The following is a 22,683-nucleotide window of genomic DNA, read 5'->3' as shown; positions in this document are numbered from 1 at the left end:
AGCAACCCGGGATATGGGGGGCCGAGCAACCGGGAAAATGGGGGGCCGAGCAACCTGGGAAATGGGGGGCCGAGCAACCGGGGAAATGGGGGCCGAGCAACCCGGGATATGGGGGACCGAACAACCGGGGACATGGGGGGCCGAGCAACCCGGGATATGGGGGGGCCGAGCAATTGGGAACATGGGGGGCCGAGCAACCGGGGATATGGGGGGCCGAGCAACCGGGGAAATGGGGTCGAGCATCGGGGAACATGGGGGGCAGAGCAACTGGGGACATGGTGTCCGAGCAACCGGGGACATGGGGGGCCGATCAACCCGGGATATGGGGGGCCGATCAACCCGGGATATGGGGGGCCGAGCAACCCGGGATATGGGGGGCCGAGCAACCGGGAAAATGGGGGGCCGAGCAACCGAGGACATGGGGGCAGAGCAACCGGGGAAAAGGGGGGCCGAGCGACCCGGGGAAACGGGGGGGCCGAGCGACCCGGGATATGGGAGGCCGAGCGACCCGGGATATGGGGGGCCGAGCAACCCGGGACATGGGGGGCCGAGCAACCGGGGACATGGGGGGCCGAGCAACCCGGGATATGGGGGGCCGAGCAACCCGGGATATGGGGGGCCGAGCAACCGGGGAATGGGGGGCCGAGCAACCAGGGTATGGGGGGCAGAGCAACCGGGGATATGGGGGGCCGAGCAACCGGGGAAATGGGGGGCCGAGCAACCGGGGACATGGGGGCAGAGCAACCGGGGAAATGGGGGGCCGAGCAACCCGGGGAATGGGAGGCCGAGCAACCGGGGAAATGGGGGGCCGAGCAACCGGGGAAATGGGGGGCCGAGCAACCGGGGACATTGGGGCAGAACAACCGGGGAAATGGGAGGCCGAGCAACCCGGGGAATGGGGGGCCGAGCAACCGGGGAAATGGGGGGCCGAGCAACCGGGGAAATGGGGGGCCGAGCAACCGGGGACATGGGGGCAGAGCAATCGGGGAAATGGGGGGCCGAGCAACCCGGGATATGGGGGGCCGAGCAACCGGGGAATGGGGGGCCGAGCAACCGGGGAAATGGGGGGCTGAGCAACCGGGGACATGGGGGACCGAGCAACCCGGGATATGGGGGGCCGAGCAACCGGGAAAATGGGGGGCCGAGCAACCTGGGAAATGGGGGGCCGAGCATCTGGGAACATGGGGGGCAGAGCAACTGGGGACATGGTGTCCGAGCAACCGGGGAATGGGGGGCCGGGAAAATGGGGGAGCCGAACAACCGGAAACATGGGGGGCCGAGCAACCGGGGAATGGGGGGCAGAGCAACCGGGGAAATGGTGGGCCGAGCATCCGGGGACATGGTGGGCCGAGCAACCGGGGAAATGGTGGGCCGAGCAACCCAGGATATGGGGGGCCGAGCAACCCGGGAAATGGGGGGCCGAGCAACCGGGGATATGGGGGGCCGAGCAACCGGGGAAATGGGGGGCAGAGCAACCGGTGAAATGGGGGGCCGAGCAACCGGAGATATGGGGGGCCGAGCAACCGGGGATATGGGGGGCAGAGCAACCCGGGAAATGGGGGGCAGAGCAACCGGGGAAATGGGGGGCCGAGCAACCGGGGAAATGGGGGGCCGAGCAATCGGGGACATGGGGGCAGAGCAACCGGGGAAATGGGGGGCCGAGCAACCCGGGGAATGGGGGGCCGAGCAACCGGGAAAATGGGGGGCAGAGCAACCGGGGAAATGGGGAGCAGAGCATCTGGGAACATGGTGTCCGAGCAACCGGGGAATGGGGGGCCGGGGAAATGGGGGAGCCGAGCAACCGGGTACATGGGGGGGCCGGGGAAATGGGAGGGCAAAGCAACCGGGGACATGGGGGTGAAGCAGAGCGTGCGCATGGGGTAATGAGGGGTAGAGCGAGGTGGATAACGGGGGACAAGGAGGTGAGTGGGGGTATAATGCGGGGCAGAGCGTAGGTGGAACGTGGTGTAGAATGCTCGAGGGGAGCAGGGGGTAGAGCGTGCAGAGAAAACGGGTGATAGAGAGGCAGGAGGCAGAGCATTATAGAGGTGAAGGGGTGCACAGCGCAGGGGAGAAAGTGGAACAAAGCATAGGGAAGGGCAGAGCACGTGGGAGTACTGAGGACAGAGCGTGGAGAGGAGCAGAGGGCACCGTGGTACTGAGGGTAGAGAGAGGAGCAGAGGGCACGGTGATACTGAGGGCAGAGCGCGGGGAGGAGCTGGGGGAGCAGAGCAAAGGGGGGTCAAAGCCCACAATGGTGTGCTAAGAGGGACAACTAAAAATCATATTATACATTATTATCACAGTGGTACTGAGGACAGAGCGCGGGGAGGAGCAGAGGGAACGGTGGTACTGAGGGCAGTGCGCGGGGAGGAGCTGGGGGAGCAGAGGGCACGGTGATACTGAGGACAGAGCAGAGGGCACAGTGGTACTGAGGGCAGAGCGTGGAGAGGAGCAGAGGGCACGGTGTTACTGAGGGCAGAGCGCAGAGAGGAGCAGAGGGCACGGTGGTACTGAGAGCGGAGAGGAGGAGAGGGCACGGTGGTGCGGAGAGGAGGAGAGGGCACGGTGGTACTGAGGGCAGAGCGCGGGGAGGAGCTGGGGGAGCAGAGCGAAGTGGGGTCAAAGCCCACAATGGTGTGCTAAGAGGGACAACTAAAAATCATATTATACATTATCATTACAGTGGTACTGAGGGCAGTGCGCGGGGAGGAGCTGTGGGAGCAGAGGGCACGGTGATACTGAGGACAGAGAGCAGAGGGCACAGTGGTACTGAGGGCAGAGCGTGGAGAGGAGCAGAGGGCACGATGGTACTGAGGGCAGTGCGCGGGGAGCAGCTGGGGAAGCAGAGGGCACGGTGATACTGAGGACAGAGAGCAGAGGGCACGGTGGTACTGTGGGCAGAGCGTGGAGAGGAGCAGAGGGCACGGTGGTACTGAGAGCGGAGAGGAGGAGAGGGTACGGTGGTACTGAGAGCGGAGAGGAGGAGAGGGCACGGTGGTACTGAGGGTAGAGAGAGAAGTAGAGGGCACGGTGGTCCTGAGGGCAGAGCGTGGAGAGGAGCAGAGGGCATGGTGGTACTGAGGGCAGAGCTGGGGGAGCAGAGAGAAGGGGGGTCAAAGCCCACAATGGTGTGTTAAGAGGGACAACTAAAAATAATATTATACATTATCATCACAGTGCTACTGAGGACAGAGCGCAGAGAGGGGCAGAGGGCACGGTGGTACTGAGGGCAGAGGGCACGGTGGTACTGATGGCAGAGGGCACGGTGGTACTGAGGGCAGTGCGCGGGGAGGAGCTGGTGGAGCAGAGGGCAAAGTGGTACTGAGGGCAGAGCGTGGAGAGGAGCAGAGGGCACGATGGTACTGAGGGCAGTGCGCGGGGAGCAGCTGGGGAAGCAGAGGGCACGGTGATACTGAGGACAGAGAGCAGAGGGCACGGTGGTACTGTGGGCAGAGCGTGGAGAGGAGCAGAGGGCACGGTGGTACTGAGAGCGGAGAGGAGCAGAGGGCACGGTGGTACTGAGGGCAGTGCGCGGGGAGGAGCTGGTGGAGCAGAGGGCACTGTGGTACTGAGGGCAGTGCGCGGAGAGCAGCTGGGGGAGCAGAGGGCACGGTGATACTGAGGACAGAGAGCAGAGGGCGCGGTGGTACTGAGGGCAGAGCGTGGAGAGGAGCAGAGGGCACGGTGGTACTGTGGGCAGAGCGCAAGGAGGAGCAGAGGGCACGATGGTACTCAGGGCACAGCATGGGGAGGAGCAGAGGGCACAGTGGTACTGAGGGCAGAGCGTGCAGAGGGCACGGTTGTCCTGAGGGCAGAGCGCGGGAAGGAGCAGAGGGCACGGTGGTACCGAGGGCAGAGCAGGGGGTTGCAAAGGGCACGGTGGTACTGAGGGCTGAATGAGGGGAGCAGAGGACACTGATTCTGAGGGCAGAGCAGGGGGAATAGGGTACGGTGGTACTGAGGGCACAGCAGGGGGCACGGTGGTACTGAGGGCAGAGTGCGGGGGGGTGAGGTGCCCAGGACAACAGCCGTGGACGAACTGCTGCACCTTCACGCTCTGACACATTGCAAACAATCATGATCTCCTCCACCAGGGCGGCGCTGTGTCCCAAGCATTGCTCTCACTTGCAGCCCGGAGGTCTCCGTTGTCTCCACGTCCTCAGATCCACGACCAGTTTCTCACACGTGAGAACACGCGATTTGTTTTAACAAGTTCAACTTTACTGAAAAGTTTACGTTCACCAGTGTTTACTATGCCGTCCCGGGCACGGCACCCTCCGGTGCCATCTACACAGCACATTCCAGCATTCGCTTACATTCAGTTCACTTTCTGGCTTTCCCGGTATAGAAGGGATTAAGGCACGCTCCTCAGTGCCTAGTTTGGGCCATAGTCTTCAGACACTACAGAAAGGTTCACAGGAAATTTGTAAGACGTCATACCACCAGAACAATATGTACTTCACGTGCCTTCAGCCCACTGCAGATTGAACTTGGCCTTATATCTCGCAACACTCAAACTATCACGTTCACTATCTGACTAAGGCCGTGGTCACAGTTGTGAGTGTGATGTGAGAAACTCACACGAGTCTCTCGCATCAATACCTGGCACTGCTGACAGCACTCGGGACCGGAGTATGCGGCTGCATGTGTTTCTATGGAGCCGCAAGCTCTGGTCCAGAGTATTCTGCTGGTGCAGTCACTGTGTACATATATTACTGATCCTGAGTTACATCCTGTATTATATCCCAGAGCTGCACTCACTATTCTGCTGGTGCAGTCACTGTGTACATACATTACATTACTGATCCTGAGTTACATCCTGTATTATACCCCAGAGCTGCACTCACTATTCTGCTGGTGCAGTCACTGTGTACATACATTACATTACTGATCCTGAGTTACATCCTGTATTATACTCCAGAGCTGCACTCTCTATTCTGCTGGTGCAGTCACTGTGTACATACATTACATTACTGATCCTGAGTTACATCCTGTATTATACCCCAGAGCTGCACTCACTATTCTGCTGGTGCAGTCACTGTGTACATACATTACATTACTGATCCTGAGTTACATCCTGTATTATACCCCAGAGCTGCACTCACTATTCTGCTGGTGCAGTCACTGTGTACATACATTACATTACTGATCCTGAGTTACATCCTGTATTATACCCCAGAGCTGCACTCACTATTCTGCTGGTGCAGTCACTGTGTACATACATTACATTACTGATCCTGAGTTACATCCTGTATTATACCCCAGAGCTGCAGTCACTATTCTGCTGGTGCAGTCACTGTGTACATACATTACATTACTGATCCTGAGTTACATCCTGTATTATACCCCAGAGCTGCACTCACTATTCTGCTGGTGCAGTCACTGTGTACATACATTACTGATCCTGAGTTACATCCTGTATTATACTCCAGAGCTGCACTCACTATTCTGCTGGTGCAGTCACTGTGTACATACATTACAAACCTTCAAAAAGAACCTGAAGACTCATCTCTTCCGACAAGCCTACAGCCTGCAGTGATCCTCAACCTACTGAACAGCCTCACAGCCAGCTCTTCCCTCTCCTAGTGTATCCTCACCCACCCCCTGCAGACTATGAGCCCTCGCGGGCAGGGTGCTCCCTCCTCATGTACTCGTGTGCCTTGTTATCTGCTCATGTTTAATGTATTTGTCTATATTTGCCTCGTATTCACATGTAAAGCGCCATGTAATAAATGGCGCTATAAAAATGTATAATAATAATAATAATAATTACATTACTGATCCTGAGTTACCTCCTGTAGTATTATACTCCAGAGCTGCACTCGCTATTCTGCTGGGGCAGTCACTGTGTACATACATTACATTACTGATCCTGAGTTACATCCTGTATTATACCCCAGAGCTGCACTCACTATTCTGCTGGTGTAGTCACTGTGTACATACATTACATTACTGATCCTGAGTTACATCCTGTATTATACTCCAGAGCTGCACTCACTATTCTGCTGGTGCAGTCACTGTGTACATACATTACATTACTGATCCTGAGTTACCTCCTGTATTATACTCCAGAGCTGCACTCACTATTCTGCTGGTGCAGTCACTGTGTACATACATTACAATACTGATCCTGAGTTACCTCCTGTATTATACTCCAGAGCTGCACTCACTATTCTGCTGGTGCAGTCACTGTGTACATACATTACATTACTGATCCTGAGTTACCTCCTGTATTATACTCTAGAGCTGCACTCACTATTCTGCTGGTGCAGTCACTGTGTACATACATTACATTACTGATCCTCAGTTACCTCCTGTATTATACTCCAGAGCTGCACTCACTATTCTGCTGGTGCAGTCACTGTGTACATACATTACAATACTGATCCTGAGTTACCGCTTGTATTATACTCCAGAGCTGCACTCACTATTCTGCTGGTGCAGTCACTGTGTACATACATTACATTACTGATCCTGAGTTACCGCCTGTATTATACTCTAGAGCTGCACTCACTATTCTGCTGGTGCAGTCACTGTGTACATACATTACATTACTGATCCTCAGTTACCGCCTGTATTATACTCCAGAGCTGCACTCACTATTCTGCTGGTGCAGTCACTGTGTACATACATTACATTACTGATCCTGAGTTACATACTGTATTATACTCCAGAGCTGCACTCACTATTCTGCTGGTGCAGTCACTGTGTACATACATTACATTACTGATCCTGAGTTACATCCTGTATTATACCCCAGAGCTGCACTCACTATTCTGCTGGTGCAGTCACTGTGTACATACATTATATTACTGATCCTTAGTTACCTCCTGTATTATACCCCAGAGCTGCACTCACTATTCTGCTGGTGCAGTCACTGTGTACATACATTACATTACTGATCCTGAGTTACATCCTGTATTATACTCCAGAGCTGCACTCACTATTCTGCTGGTGCAGTCACTGTGTACATACATTACATTACTGATCCTGAGTTACATCCTGTATTATACCCCAGATCTGCACTCACTATTCTGCTGGTGCAGTCACTGTGTACATACATTACATTACTGATCCTGAGTTACATCCTGTATTATACTCCAGAGCTGCACTCACTATTCTGCTGGTGCAGTCACTGTGTACATACATTATATTACTGATCCTGAGTTACCTCCTCTATTATACCCCAGAGCTGCACTCACTATTCTGCTGGTGCAGTCACTGTGTACATACATTACATTACTGATCCTGAGTTACCTCCTGTATTATACCCCAGAGCTGCAGTCACTATTCTGCTGGTGCAGTCACTGTGTACATACATTACATTACTGATCCTGAGTTACATCCTGTATTATACCCCAGAGCTGCACTCACTATTCTGCTGGTGCAGTCACTGTGTACATACATTACATTACTGATCCTGAGTTACATCCTGTATTATACCCCAGAGCTGCACTCACTATTCTGCTGGTGCAGTCACTGTGTACATACATTACATTACTGATCCTGAGTTACCTCCTGTATTATACTCCAGAGCTGCACTCACTATTCTGCTGGTGCAGTCACTGTGTACATACATTTCATTACTGATCCTGAGTTACCTCCTGTATTATACCCCAGAGCTGCACTCACTATTCTGCTGGTGCAGTCACTGTGTACATACATTACATTACTGATCCTGAGTTACCTCCTGTATTATACCCCAGAGCTGCACTTACTATTCTGCTGGTGCAGTCACTGTGTACATACATTACATTACTGATCATGAGTTACATCCTGTATTATACCCCAGAGCTGCACTCACTATTCTGCTGGTGCAGTCACTGTGTACATACATTACATTACTGATCCTGAGTTACATCCTGTATTATACTCCAGAGCTGCACTCACTATTCTGCTGGTGCAGTCACTGTGTACATACATTTCATTACTGATCCTGAGTTACCTCCTGTATTATACTCCAGAGCTGCACTCACTATTCTGCTGGTGCAGTCACTGTGTACATACATTATATTACTGATCCTGAGTTACCTCCTGTATTATACCCCAGAGCTGCACTCACTATTCTGCTGGTGCAGTCACTGTGTACATACATTACATTACTGATCCTGAGTTACATCCTGTATTATACCCCAGAGCTGCACTCACTATTCTGCTGGTGCAGTCACTGTGTACATACATTACAATACTGATCCTGAGTTACATCCTGTATTATACTCCAGAGCTGCACTCACTATTCTGCTGGTGCAGTCACTGTGTACATACATTACATTACTGATCCTGAGTTACATCCTGTATTATACTCCAGAGCTGCACTCACTATTCTGCTGGTGCAGTCACTGTGTACATACATTATATTACTGATCCTGAGTTACCTCCTGTATTATACTCCAGAGCTGCACTCACTATTCTGCTGGTGCAGTCACTGTGTACATACATTACTGATCCTGAGTTACATCCTGTATTATACTCCAGAGCTGCACTCGCTATTCTGCTGGTGCAGTCACTGTGTACATACATTACATTACTTATCCTGAGTTACATCCTGTATTATACCCCAGAGCTGCACTCACTATTCTGCTGGTGCAGTCACTGTGTACATACATTACATTACTGATCCTGAGTTACATCCTGTATTATACCCCAGAGCTGCACTCACTATTCTGCTGGTGCAGTCACTGTGTACATACATTACATTACTTATCCTGAGTTACCTCCTGTATTATACTCCAGAGCTGCACTCACTATTCTGCTGGTGCAGTCACTGTGTACATACATTACATTACTGATCCTGAGTTACATCCTGTATTATACCCCAGAGCTGCACTCACTATTCTGCTGGTGCAGTCACTGTGTACATACATTACATTACTTATCCTGAGTTACCTCCTGTATTATACTCCAGAGCTGCACTCACTATTCTGCTGGTGCAGTCACTGTGTACATACATTATATTACTGATCCTGAGTTACCTCCTGTATTATACCCCAGAGCTGCACTCACTATTCTGCTGGTGCAGTCACTGTGTACATACATTACATTACTTATCCTGAGTTACCTCCTGTATTATACTCCAGAGCTGCACTCACTATTCTGCTGGTGCAGTCACTGTGTACATACATTACATTACTTATCCTGAGTTACATCCTGTATTATACCCCAGAGCTGCACTCACTATTCTGCTGGTGCAGTCACTGTGTACATACATTACATTACTTATCCTGAGTTACCTCCTGTATTATACTCCAGAGCTGCACTCACTATTCTGCTGGTGCAGTCACTGTGTACATACATTACATTACTGATCCTGAGTTACATCCTGTATTATACCCCAGAGCTGCACTCACTATTCTGCTGGTGCAGTCACTGTGTACATACATTACATTACTTATCCTGAGTTACCTCCTGTATTATACTCCAGAGCTGCACTCACTATTCTGCTGGTGCAGTCACTGTGTACATACATTATATTACTGATCCTGAGTTACCTCCTGTATTATACCCCAGAGCTGCACTCACTATTCTGCTGGTGCAGTCACTGTGTACATACATTACATTACTTATCCTGAGTTACCTCCTGTATTATACTCCAGAGCTGCACTCACTATTCTGCTGGTGCAGTCACTGTGTACATACATTACATTACTTATCCTGAGTTACATCCTGTATTATACCCCAGAGCTGCACTCACTATTCTGCTGGTGCAGTCACTGTGTACATACATTACATTACTTATCCTGAGTTACCTCCTGTATTATACTCCAGAGCTGCACTCACTATTCTGCTGGTGCAGTCACTGTGTACATACATTATATTACTGATCCTGAGTTACCTCCTGTATTATACCCCAGAGCTGCACTCACTATTCTGCTGGTGCAGTCACTGTGTACATACATTACATTACTTATCCTGAGTTACCTCCTGTATTATACTCCAGAGCTGCACTCACTATTCTGCTGGTGCAGTCACTGTGTACATACATTACATTACTTATCCTGAGTTACATCCTGTATTATACCCCAGAGCTGCACTCACTATTCTGCTGGTGCAGTCACTGTGTACATACATTACATTACTTATCCTGAGTTACCTCCTGTATTATACTCCAGAGCTGCACTCACTATTCTGCTGGTGCAGTCACTGTGTACATTGCTGATGCCGCTCCTCGCTCTGTTACTTCTGCTCCATTTAGTGTCTCCTGGGCTCTCAGTGTTTCCTCCGGTCTCTGCAGATGGTGAAGCAGTGCATCCTGGGCCGGTTCCTGCCTGTGTGGCTCACAGTGATATGTTGTCCCCGGGCAGGGCGCTGGGTTCTGTACTGTCGGTGTTCTCTGCCTTGGTATCTGCTGTGCAGCGGAGAGCACATTGTCCTTCTCAGCACGTGACGAGCGGTCGCTCCCCTGTAATTACTGCAGATTGTTTCTACATGTCCGATTATATATACAGGTGTGGAGACACAGCATTGTCTCTTAATTAACCAGACGGCTGTTTTTAGCAAACCAAGAAAAATAGACTGTTATCTGTATGTTGCTTTCAGGTTTAAGTGTTTCTTTCTGGTTGGTGAATAAAACAGACTTTTGCTTGTGTAAGGCCGGGTTCACATTGCGTTTACAGCAGCCCGTTCAACACATACGGTAACGGTAAACGCAAGTGCCGGTATGGCATCTGCTAGCTCTATCTGTGCTCGCAGTGACGGACCCAGAAACTCTGCAGCCCGCGTCTCGGGGTCCGTCACTCAATGATGGCATATCGCTAGTGCACTCCCATTGTGGGCATGCACTAGCGATGCGTCCGACATAGGAATTAATGGCGACGTTAACGGACTACGTTACACCGCGTTTATACCGCGGTGTAACGTAGTCAGTCTAATGGATGCCCATAACGAAGTGTGAACCCATCCTAGGCCTCGGGTGCAGCGCTCTGTTCTCTCCAGCTTTCGGGTGCGGAGCCCTGTACTCCCCGGCACTCGGGTGCGGAGCCCTGTTCTCCCTGACTCTCGGGTGCGAAGCTCTGCTCCCCCCGGTCTCGGGTGCGTTGCTCTGTTCTCCCCGGCTCTCGGGTGTGTTGCTCGGTTCTCCCTGGCTCTTGGTGTGGCGCTTAGTTCTCCCCAGCTCTCGGGTGCGTTGCTCTGTTCTCCCCGGCTCTCGGGTGTGTTGCTCGGTTCTCCCTGGCTCTTGGTGTGGCGCTCAGTTCTCCCCAGCTCTCGGGTGCGTTGCTCTGTTCTCCCCGGCTCTCGGGTGTGTTGCTCGGTTCTCCCTGGCTCTTGGTGTGGCGCTCTGTTCTCCCCGGCTCTCGGTTATGGCACTCTGTTCTCCCCAGCTCTCGGGCGCTGCGCTTGGTTCTCCCTGGCTCTTGGTGTGGCACTCTGTTCTCCCCGACTCTCGGTTATGGCGCTCTGTTCTCCCCAGCTCTCGGGCGCGGCGCTCGGTTCTCCCCGGCTCTCTGGTGTGTTGCTCGATTCTCCCCGACTCTCGGGTGCGTTGCTCTGTTCTCCCTGGCTCTTGGTGTGGTGCTCTGTTCTCATTAGCTCTCGGTTGTGGCGCTCAGTTTTCCCTGGGTCTCGGTTATGGCGCTCGGTTCTCCCCGGCTCTCGGTTATGGCGCTCGGTTCTCCCCGGCTCTCGGTTATGGCGCTCAGTTCTCGCCAGCTCTGGGGCGCGGCGCTCGATTCTCCCCAGCTCTCTGGTGTGTTGCTCGATTCTCCCCGGCTCTCGGTTGTGGCGCTTGTTTCTCCCCGGCTCTCGGTTGTGGCGCTCAGTTCTCCTCGCCTCTCGGTTGTGGCGCTCGGTTCTCCCCGACTCACGGTTGTGGTGCTCAGTTCCTCCCGTCTCTCGGACTCGGCGCTCGGTTCTCCCTGGCTCTTGGGCGTGGCACTCGGCTCTCCCTGGCTTTTGGGCACGGCACTCGGCTCTCCCCAGCTCTCTTACACGGCGCTGAGTTCTCCCCGGCTCCATAGTAACTTTGCATTTCTCTGTGTGCAGGTGAATCAGGGCAATATGCCCGGCATCGAGAGCACGTTCCTGGCCATGGACACAGAGGAAGGAGTGGAAGTCGTGTGGAACGAGCTGCACTTCACCGACAAAAGGATCTTCAAGTCTCACGAGGTACAAGACGTGCATCGGGGGCCCCCAAATCACAGCATAAGGCTGCAGGAGACTGTCACTGCCCCCCGCATATACAGCAGGATGCTGTCACTGCCCCCCGCATATACAGCAGGATGCTGTCACTGCCCCCCGTATATACAGCAGGATGCTGTCACTGCCCCCCGTATATACAGCAGGATGCTGTCACTGCCCCCCGTATATACAGCAGGAGGCTGTCACTGCCCCCCGTATATAAAGCAGGAGGCTGTCACTGTCCCCCGTATGTACAGCAGGAGGCTGTCACTGCTCCCCGTATATACAGCAGGATGCTGTCACTGCCCCCCACATATACAGCAGGAGGCTGTCACTGCTCCCCGTATATACAGCAGGATGCTGTCACTGCCCCCCGTATATACAGCAGGATGCTGTCACTGCCCCCCACATATACAGCAGGATGCTGTCACTGCCCCCCGTATATACAGCAGGATGCTGTCACTGCCCCCCATATATAAAGCAGGAGGCTGTCACTGTCCCCCGTATGTACAGCAGGAGGCTGTCACTGCTCCCCGTATATACAGCAGGATGCTGTCACTGCCCCCCGTATATACAGCAGGAGGCTGTCACTGCCCCCTGTATATACAGCAGGAGGCTGTCACTGCTCCCCGTATATACAGCAGGATGCTGTCACTGCCCCCCGTATATACAGCAGGAGGCTGTCACTGCCCCCCGTATATAAAGCAGGAGGCTGTCACTGCCCCCCGTATGTACAGCAGGAGACTGTCACTTCCCCCCCGTATATACTGCAGGAGACTGTCACTTCACGCCCCACCCCAGCCCCACCCCGTATATACAGCAGGAGGCTGTCACTGCCCCCCGTCTATACTGCAGGAGGCTGTCACTGCCCCCGTATATACAGCAGGAGGCTGTCACTGCCCCGTATATACAGCAGGAGGCTGTCACTGCCCCCCGTATATACAGCAGGAGGCTGTCACTGCTCCCCGTATATACAGCAGGAGGCTGTCACTGCTCCCCGTATATACAGCAGGATGCTGTCACTGCCCCCCGTATATACAGCAGGAGGCTGTCACTGCCCCCCGTATATAAAGCAGGAGGCTGTCACTGCCCCCCGTATGTACAGCAGGAGACTGTCACTTCCCCCCCGTATATACAGCAGGAGGCTGTCACTGCCCCGTATATACTGCAGGAGGCTGTCACTGCCCCCGTATATACAGCAGGAGGCTGTCACTGCCCCGTATATACAGCAGGAGGCTGTCACTGCCCCGTATATACAGCAGGAGGCTGTCACTGCCCCGTATATACAGCAGGAGGCTGTCACTGCCCCGTATATACAGCAGGAGGCTGTCACTGCCCCCCGTATATACAGCAGGAGGCTGTCACTGCCCCGTATATACAGCAGGAGGCTGTCACTGCCCCGTATATACAGCAGGACGCTGTCACTGCCCCGTATATACAGCAGGAGGCTGTCACTGCCCCCCGTATATACAGCAGGAGGCTGTCACTGCCCCGTATATACAGCAGGAGGCTGTCACTGCCCCGTATATACAGCAGGAGGCTGTCACTGCCCCGTATATACAGCAGGAGGCTGTCACTGCCCCCCGTATATACAGCAGGAGGCTGTCACTGCCCCGTATATACAGCAGGAGGCTGTCACTGCCCCGTATATACAGCAGGACGCTGTCACTGCCCCGTATATACAGCAGGAGGCTGTCACTGCCCCCCGTATATACAGCAGGAGGCTGTCACTGCCCCGTATATACAGCAGTAGGCTGTCACTGCCCCGTATATACAGCAGGAGGCTGTCACTGCCCCCCGTATATACAGCAGGAGGCTGTCACTGCCCCGTATATACAGCAGGAGGCTGTCACTGCCCCGTATATACAGCAGGAGGCTGTCACTGCCCCGTATATACAGCAGGAGGCTGTATAGAGAATAGAGAACTATTGTCCCCCCCTCCCCTCCCTGGGGCCTCCGAAAGAGAATTATGAATATTGGGGCTTGTATAGATCCGATAGTGATGGGACATACATTTTCAGCTTCAGGACAAATCGGGGAAGAAGATGCATGTTTTTTTCAGAGCTGTAACCCCTGCCTATAAGCCATAAATCAATAGTGGACAGATTGCCCACACCAGCCATTTCAGGTTTGGTTTCTGGGTAACTGTAAAATCCAATTGAAAATTGAATATGGCGACAATCTCGAACTTCTGAGGTCAGCAGGAGTGAAGATGTTGCATAAATTGGGAATTTCATATACCGTATATACTAGAGTATAAGCCAGCCCGAGTATAAGCCGAGACCCCTAATTTTGCCACAAAAAACTTGGAAAACTTATTGACTCAAGTATAAGCCTAGGGTGGGAAATGCAGCAGCTACCGGTAAATGTCAAAAATAAAAATAGATACCAATAAAAGTCAAATTGATTGAGACATCAGTAGGTTAAGTGTTTTTGAATATCCATATTGAATCAGGAGACCCATATAATGCTCCATACAGTTCATGATGGGCCCCATAAGATGTTCCATTTTAAAATATGCCCCATATAATGCTGCACAAAGGTTAATGGTGGCCCCATAAGATGCTCCATGGAATATTTTGCCCCATATAATCCTGCGCAAAGGTTGATGGTCCCATAAGATGCTCCATAGAATATTATGCCCCATATAATGCTGCGCAAAGGTTGATGGTCCCATAAGATCCTCCATAGAATATTATGCCCCATATAATGCTGCACAAAGGTTGATGGTCCCATAAGATGCTCCATAGAATATTATGCCCCATATAATGCGGCACAAAGGTTGATGGCCCCATAAGATGCTCCATAGAATATTATGCCCCATATAATGCTGCACAAAGGTTGATGGTCCCATAAGATGCCTCATAGATTATGCCCCATATAATGCTGCACAAAGGTTGATGGTCCCATAAGATGCTCCATAGATTATGCCCCATATAATGCTGCACAAAGGTTGATGGCCCCATAAGATGCTCCATAGAATATTATGCCCCATATAATGCTGCACAAAGGTTGATGGCCCCATAAGATGCTCCATGGAATATTATGCCCCATATAATGCTGCACAAAGGTTGATGGCCCCATAAGATGCTCCATAGAATATTATGCCCCATATAATGCTGCACAAAGGTTGATGGTCCCATAAGATGCTCCATAGATTATGTACCATATAATGCTGCACAAAGGTTGATGGTCCCATAAGATGCTCCATAGATTATGTACCATATAATGCTGCACAAAGGTTGATGGTCCCATAAGATGCCCCATAGATTATGCCCCATATAATGCTGCACAAAGGTTGATGGCCCCATAAGATGCTCCATAGAATATTATGCCCCAGTTAATACTGCGCAAAGGTTGATGGCCCCATAAGATGCTCCATGGAATATTTTGCCCCATATAATGCTGCGCAAAGGTTGATGGCCCCATAAGATGCTCCATAGAATATTTTGCCCCATATAATGCTGCACAAAGGTTGATGGCCCCATATGATGCTCCATAGAATATTATGCCCCATATAATGCTCCATAAATTTGATAGCCCCATAAGATGCTCCATAGATTATGCCCCATATAATGCTACACAAAGGTTGATGGCCCCATAAGATGCTCCATAGATTATGCCCCATATAATGCTGCACAAAGGTTGATGGTCCCATAAGATGCTCCATAGATTATACCCCATATAATGCTGCACAAAGGTTGATGGCCCCATAAGATGCTCCATAGTATATTATGCCCCATATAATGCTGCACAAAGGTTGATGGCCCCATAAGATCCTCCATAGATTGTGCCCCATATAATGCTGCCCAAAGGTTGATGGCCCCATAAGATGCTCCATAGAATATTATGCCCCATATAATGCTGCACAAAGGTTGCTGGCCCCATAAGGTGCTCCATAGAATATTATGCCCCATATAATGCTGCGCAAAGGTTGATGGCCCCATAAGGTGCTCCATAGAATATTATGCCCCATATAATGCTACACAAAGGTTGATGGCCCCATAAGATCCTCCATAGATTGTGCCCCATATAATGCTGCACAAAGGTTGATGGCCCCATAAGATGCTCCATGGAATATTATGCCCCATATAATGCTGCACAAAGGTTGATGGCCCCATAAGATCCTCCATAGATTGTGCCCCATATAATGCTGCCCAAAGGTTGATGGCCCCATAAGATGCTCCATAGAATATTATGCCCCATATAATGCTGCACAAAGGTTGCTGGCCCCATAAGGTGCTCCATAGAATATTATGCCCCATATAATGCTGCGCAAAGGTTGATGGCCCCATAAGGTGCTCCATAGAATATTATGCCCCATATAATGCTACACAAAGGTTGATGGCCCCATAAGATCCTCCATAGATTGTGCCCCATATAATGCTGCACAAAGGTTGATGGCCCCATAAGATGCTCCATGGAATATTATGCCCCATATAATGCTGCACAAAGGTTGATGGCCCCATAAGATCCTCCATAGATTGTGCCCCATATAATGCTGCCCAAAGGTTGATGGCCCCATAAGATGCTCCATAGAATATTATGCCCCATATAATGCTGCACAAAGGTTGCTGGCCCCATAAGGTGCTCCATAGAATATTATGCCCCATATAATGCTGCACAAAGGTTGATGGTCCCATAAGATGCTCCATAGATTATGTACCATATAATGCTGCACAAAGGTTGATGGTCCCATAAGATGCTCCATAGAATATTATGCCCCATATAATGCTGCACAAAGGTTGATGGTCCCATAAGATGCTCCATAGATTATGTACCATATAATGCTGCACAAAGGTTGATGGTCCCATAAGATGCCCCATAGATTATGCCCCATATAATGCTGCACAAAGGTTGATGGCCCCATAAGATGCTCCATAGAATATTATGCCCCAGTTAATACTGTGCAAAGGTTGATGGCCCCATAAGATGCTCCATGGAATATTTTGCCCCATATAATGCTGCGCAAAGGTTGATGGCCCCATAAGATGCTCCATAGAATATTTTGCCCCATATAATGCTGCACAAAGGTTGATGGCCCCATATGATGCTCCATAGAATATTATGCCCCATATAATGCTCCATAAATTTGATAGCCCCATAAGATGCTCCATAGATTATGCCCCATATAATGCTACACAAAGGTTGATGGCCCCATAAGATGCTCCATAGTATATTATGCCCCATATAATGCTGCACAAAGGTTGATGGCCCCATAAGATCCTCCATAGATTGTGCCCCATATAATGCTGCCCAAAGGTTGATGGCCCCATAAGATGCTCCATAGAATATTATGCCCCATATAATGCTGCACAAAGGTTGCTGGCCCCATAAGGTGCTCCATAGAATATTATGCCCCATATAATGCTGCGCAAAGGTTGATGGCCCCATAAGATCCTCCATAGATTGTGCCCCATATAATGCTGCACAAAGGTTGATGGCCCCATAAGATGCTCCATAGAATATTATGCCCCATATAATGCTGCACAAAGATTGCTGGCCCCATAAGGTGCTCCATAGAATATTATGCCCCATATAATGCTGCGCAAAGGTTGATGGCCCCATAAGGTGCTCCATAGAATATTATGCCCCATATAATGCTACACAAAGGTTGATGGCCCCATAAGATCCTCCATAGATTGTGCCCCATATAATGCTGCACAAAGGTTGATGGCCCCATAAGATGCTCCATGGAATATTATGCCCCATATAATGCTGCACAAAGGTTGATGGCCCCATAAGATCCTCCATAGATTGTGCCCCATATAATGCTGCACAAAGGTTGATGGCCCCATAAGATGCTCCATAGAATATTATGCCCCATATAATGCTGCACAAAGATTGCTGGCCCCATAAGGTGCTCCATAGAATATTATGCCCCATATAATGCTGCGCAAAGGTTGATGGCCCCATAAGGTGCTCCATAGAATATTATGCCCCATATAATGCTACACAAAGGTTGATGGCCCCATAAGATCCTCCATAGATTGTGCCCCATATAATGCTGCACAAAGGTTGATGGCCCCATAAGGTGCTCCATAGAATATTATGCCCCATATAATGCTACACAAAGGTTGATGGCCCCATAAGATCCTCCATAGATTGTGCCCCATATAATGCTGCACAAAGGTTGATGGCCCCATAAGGTGCTCCATAGAATATTATGCCCCATATGCTGCTGCGATAAAAAATAAAAGACATACTCCCTCTCGTTGCTCAGGCCCCCGGCACTTGCGATATTCACCTGTGCCCGTTCCACCACCGCTCGCCGCTGTGTCTTCCGGCTCTCTGCAGTGACTGTTCAGGCAGTGGGCGCGCACTAACCACGTCATCGCGCCTTCTGACCTGAACGTCATAGCCAGAGGACGCGGAAGACGGAGGCCGGCGTTAGAACGGGGACAGGTGAATGTCGCTTGGCTCACCCTCCCCCGTCATACTCACCCCCCTGGCGCGGTCTCTGCTTCTCTGGGGCGATGGTCTCTGGCGCCGGCAGCTTGTTCCTGTTTTCAGCGGTCACATGGTACCACTCATTAAAGTAATGAATATGCGCTCCATGCCTATGGGAGTGGAGTCGCGTCCATATTCATCACTTTAATGAGCGGTACCACGTGACTGCTGAACACAGGAACAAGCTGCCGGCGTCAGAGACCATCTGAGAAGCAGGGACCACGCCGGGAGCAGGTGAGTATGATGTCACAGCCGCCGCTCCCCCGCTGACCCCCTGGGACAATGACTCGAGTATAAGCCGAGAGGGGCACTTTCAGCCTAAAAAAAAGGGCTGAAAATCTCAGCTTATACTCAAGCATACACGGTAATCCTGTAGGGAAGAGGACAACCTGGTCCACGTGAGGTCATCAAGGAGGGGTGTGTTGGAGTAACTCGGGTGCTGATGAAAGGTCAAGGCAAATAATGATCTGTGTTCCTGTAGAGAGATGCACATCGGTGTATGTATTATCCCGTTCACTGAACATCCCAATCGAAACGCTTCGCGAAACTAAGTCTGCTCTGTCATCGGCGTAGTAAGGTTTTTTTTTTTTTATCCTGTTTTATTTTATGTTCTGTATATGCTGTATTGTTTTGTCCCCTTTGTAAAATATTTTGTATATTTTATATATATATAATTTAATAGTTCTATACCTTTTGTTCTATAATGGGCACCCAGAAACCATATGTGACCAGGACCAGTACCAGGTCTCCAGTCAGTCTGTATAAAACACAACTGGTGGTGGTGCAAGCTGGGTGGGATTATCGTGGAGTGACCATGGCAAGGCAGAAAGAGAACCACTTATGACGAATGCACACCTCCAGTAGAATTATGGAAAAGGAAACAGCTTTATTGACAAACAATTATTTAAAACCTACTAAAAACAGTAAATACCGATAACCACCATGACCCGGCTTCTCTCAAAATATTTACCGTATTTTTCGGGCTATGAGACGCACTTTTCCCCAAAAAAAATTGTGAGGAAAATGAGGGGTGCGTTGGAATGCAGGCTTACCGGTTGGTTGTGGCAGTAGTGTGGCGGCGGCAGAGGTGCGAGGATGATGAGGCGCGGTGAGCGGTATGGCGTGAGCAGAGTCCCTTCCACAGGTGAGGTGACGCCGTGGCCCGGTAATCAAGGAGAGTAGCAGAACCGGGTGAATTACGTCTTTCTCGGTGGTGGCGGCGGCCATCTTCCTGAGGCCGCGCATGCGCAGATTGAGTTCTCTGCTTCCTGGGGCTTCAGGAAAATGGCCGTGGGAGGCCGCGTGTGCGCAGACTGAGACTGCGGTGGCCATTTTGCTGAAGCCGAGTTCGCAGATTGAGATCTCAGCTTCAGGAAAATGGCCACGCAATCTCCATCTGCGCACGCGCTGCTTCCCACGGCCATTTTCCTGAAGCCCCGGGAAGCAGAGCACACAATCTGCGCACGCGCGGCCTCAGGAAGATGGCCGCCGCCACCGAGAAAGCCGTGATTCACCCGGCTCTGCTACTCGACTTGAATACCGGGCCGTGGCGTCACCTCACCTGTGGAGGTGACCGCACCTCTACCGCATCCACACCACTGCCGCAACCCCCCGCATGGACAACAGGCCGCAGCATCGCCCACCTAAGCAGGAAAGGACCCTGCTCAGGTGCACGCCGTACCGACGACCGCACCTCAGCATCACCTCACCTCTGCTGCCACCATGCCTCCTGTGACCCTGCTCTGCCACCGCCAGCCCTCAGGTAAGATACCTTAAATTCGGACAATAAGACGGACCCCCATCTTATAAAAAAATCATTTTTTCTGAAATTTTCACCCCAAATTTGGGGTGCGTCTTATGGTCCGGTGCGTCTTATAGTCCGAAAAATACACCGGTTATGTAAATCCACCACAAAGCACTAAAAGAATATTTGTAAGCCAGTGCATCAAACATTCACATTGTGTATGGCGCTGATCCAGCAAATAATAACCCTGCCTACAGGTATATAATGACACCTTGGTACACGTGTATAATCACGCCAAGGTACAAACATATACAACCATACGGATGACAGAAAATACAGTAATAATATACAAAACTATACGAAAATAAAGCAACTCGGCAAGCTTTTCAGGGATCACGGGCTGTTGGTTTACCCTGTGAGGCTGGACTGCTTATACAGTAAGGTTAGGTGGAAGTTTGTTATCCTTTATGTCCAGATAACCCCAAATGGGAAGCTGCTTTGTTAGATTGGCAAAATGAAAAATCCTCATGAAGCAGGAAGTCACCTATTGAATGGCCAGGAGGGAGGAAGCAGGGCAAGGTGGGAAAGAACCCCAACGCGTGTCGCCGTCACACGGGCGGCTTCGTCAGGGGAAGTGTACATAAATACCTTTATCGCAGGTGGTCAGTAGTCCCGCGTGTGTGCGTCCAAGATTGGAAGGGAAGTAAAGGAGGAACGCCATGAATGCAGGGCAGACGTCAATTGCGCACGCGCCGGAAAATAAAACCAGCATCTGACAAAGAGAAAGAATGAATGGCGCATGCGCTGCTCCCAGGAGCAAGGATGGAAACATGAAGAACAGATAAGGACTAGTGGAACACAGAGAGGACTTTCTTGTTATAAGGGTTGACTACCAGAATGGCTGATGAACACCCAGAGAAGAAAAGTGTGTAAACACTTACATTACAAGAATTACATAAAGGAGCTGTCGGAGAGCAAGATGATCCAATAGAACCACGGCGAGAGAATAATGGCTGCATAAACAATCAAACTGGGTATAGGAAGAGGAAAATAAGAAAGGGGAATAAATGATATTATATTATATTATATATATTATATATATTCATAAATTATTAATAGATGAAGCCAACCTATATGGTAGGTATTTAAGATTTATTGATGCATGGGTTGCTGAGTACAGAAAGCTCATGGTATCCCATGGGTAAAACATGATAATAGGGATACCATATTGCATGATCATCCTTCTGGTCAACATACATGGAAACATTGTCTGTACCATAGATTGGTTGTTTTAATGTCTCCAGAGGAAAATGAAAAATCATAAAGAATGAGGAAAAAAGGGAAAAGGAAGTCTGTAGCCCAGGCGAAGGATGCAACTAAAATCGCTGGAATCTGTGAAAATAGGTAACCCATCCAAGGGCAATAAAGATACCCGGGATAATCAGTGCAGCGTCCCTATACCAGGACGGTATCATTAACCTAAATTGTGACAAGGGGTCATGAGCAGGAGAAAATCCAAGAATAATCCCCCAAAATTATGTTGTTAAACAGCAAGTACACGGATCTTGTTACAAAATTCACTGAGGTAAAGGATCATAGATGAATATATATTGTCCACACTATACTTGAATGTCCAATACTGTATGAAGCGAGAGGAAAAGTTATCATGGGGTTTGTACTGACTATATCAGGGGTATACACCGTGGATACGGAAAGTATTCACGCCTCTTTACATTTTTCACTCTTTGTTTTATTGCAGCCATTTGGTAAATTCTATAAAGTTCATTTTTTTCTCTTTAATATTTACTCTGCACCTCATCTTGACTGAAATAAACAGAAATATTGACATTTTTGCAAATGTAATAAAAAAGAAAAGCTGAACTATCACATGGCCATAAGTCTTCAGACCCTTTGCTCAGACACTCGTATTTAAGTCACATGTTGTCCATTTTCTTGTGATCCTCCTTGAGATGGTTCTTCTCCTTCATTGGAGTCCAGCTGTGTGTAATTAAGCTGATAGGACTTGATTTGGAGCGGCGCACACCTGTCTATATAAGACCTCACCGCTCACAGTGCATGTCAGACCAAAGGAGAATCATGAGGTCAAAGGAACTGACCAAAGAGCTCAGAGACAGAATTGTGGCACAGATCTGGTCAAGGTTCCAACAGAATTTCTGTAGTACTCAAGGTTCCCAAGAGCACAGTGGCCTCCATAATCCTTAAATGGAAGAAGTTTGGGACCACCAGAAGTCTTCCTAGTCCCGGCCGTCCAGCCAAACTGAGCAATCGTGGGAGAAGAACCTCGGTGAAAGAGGTAAAGAAGAACCCCAAGATCACTGTGGCTGAGCTCCAGAGATGCAGTAGGGAGATGG

The 22,683-nt window shown here is 50.3% G+C and overlaps 1 protein-coding gene across 4 annotated transcripts in view; it reads left to right on the top strand.

Moving 5' to 3' along the window:
- Positions 1-22,683, top strand: part of NRBP2 (nuclear receptor binding protein 2) — a 226,668-nt gene that overhangs the window by 100,083 nt on the left and 103,902 nt on the right. For all 4 annotated transcript variants that reach the window (XR_011314155.1, XM_069732161.1, XM_069732164.1 and 1 more), the window contains exon 3: positions 11,983-12,105. Coding sequence is in view for 3 of the 4 variants with exons in the window: in XM_069732161.1 (XP_069588262.1) it covers positions 11,983-12,105 (123 nt within the window). In the remaining variant the exon portion in view is untranslated. The remainder of the gene's footprint in view (positions 1-11,982; positions 12,106-22,683) is intronic.

Source organism: Ranitomeya imitator, chromosome 6 (assembly GCF_032444005.1).
Source record: "Ranitomeya imitator isolate aRanImi1 chromosome 6, aRanImi1.pri, whole genome shotgun sequence".
Classification (NCBI taxonomy): Eukaryota; Metazoa; Chordata; class Amphibia; order Anura; family Dendrobatidae; genus Ranitomeya; species Ranitomeya imitator.
This window is presented reverse-complemented; position numbering and strand designations above follow the sequence as displayed.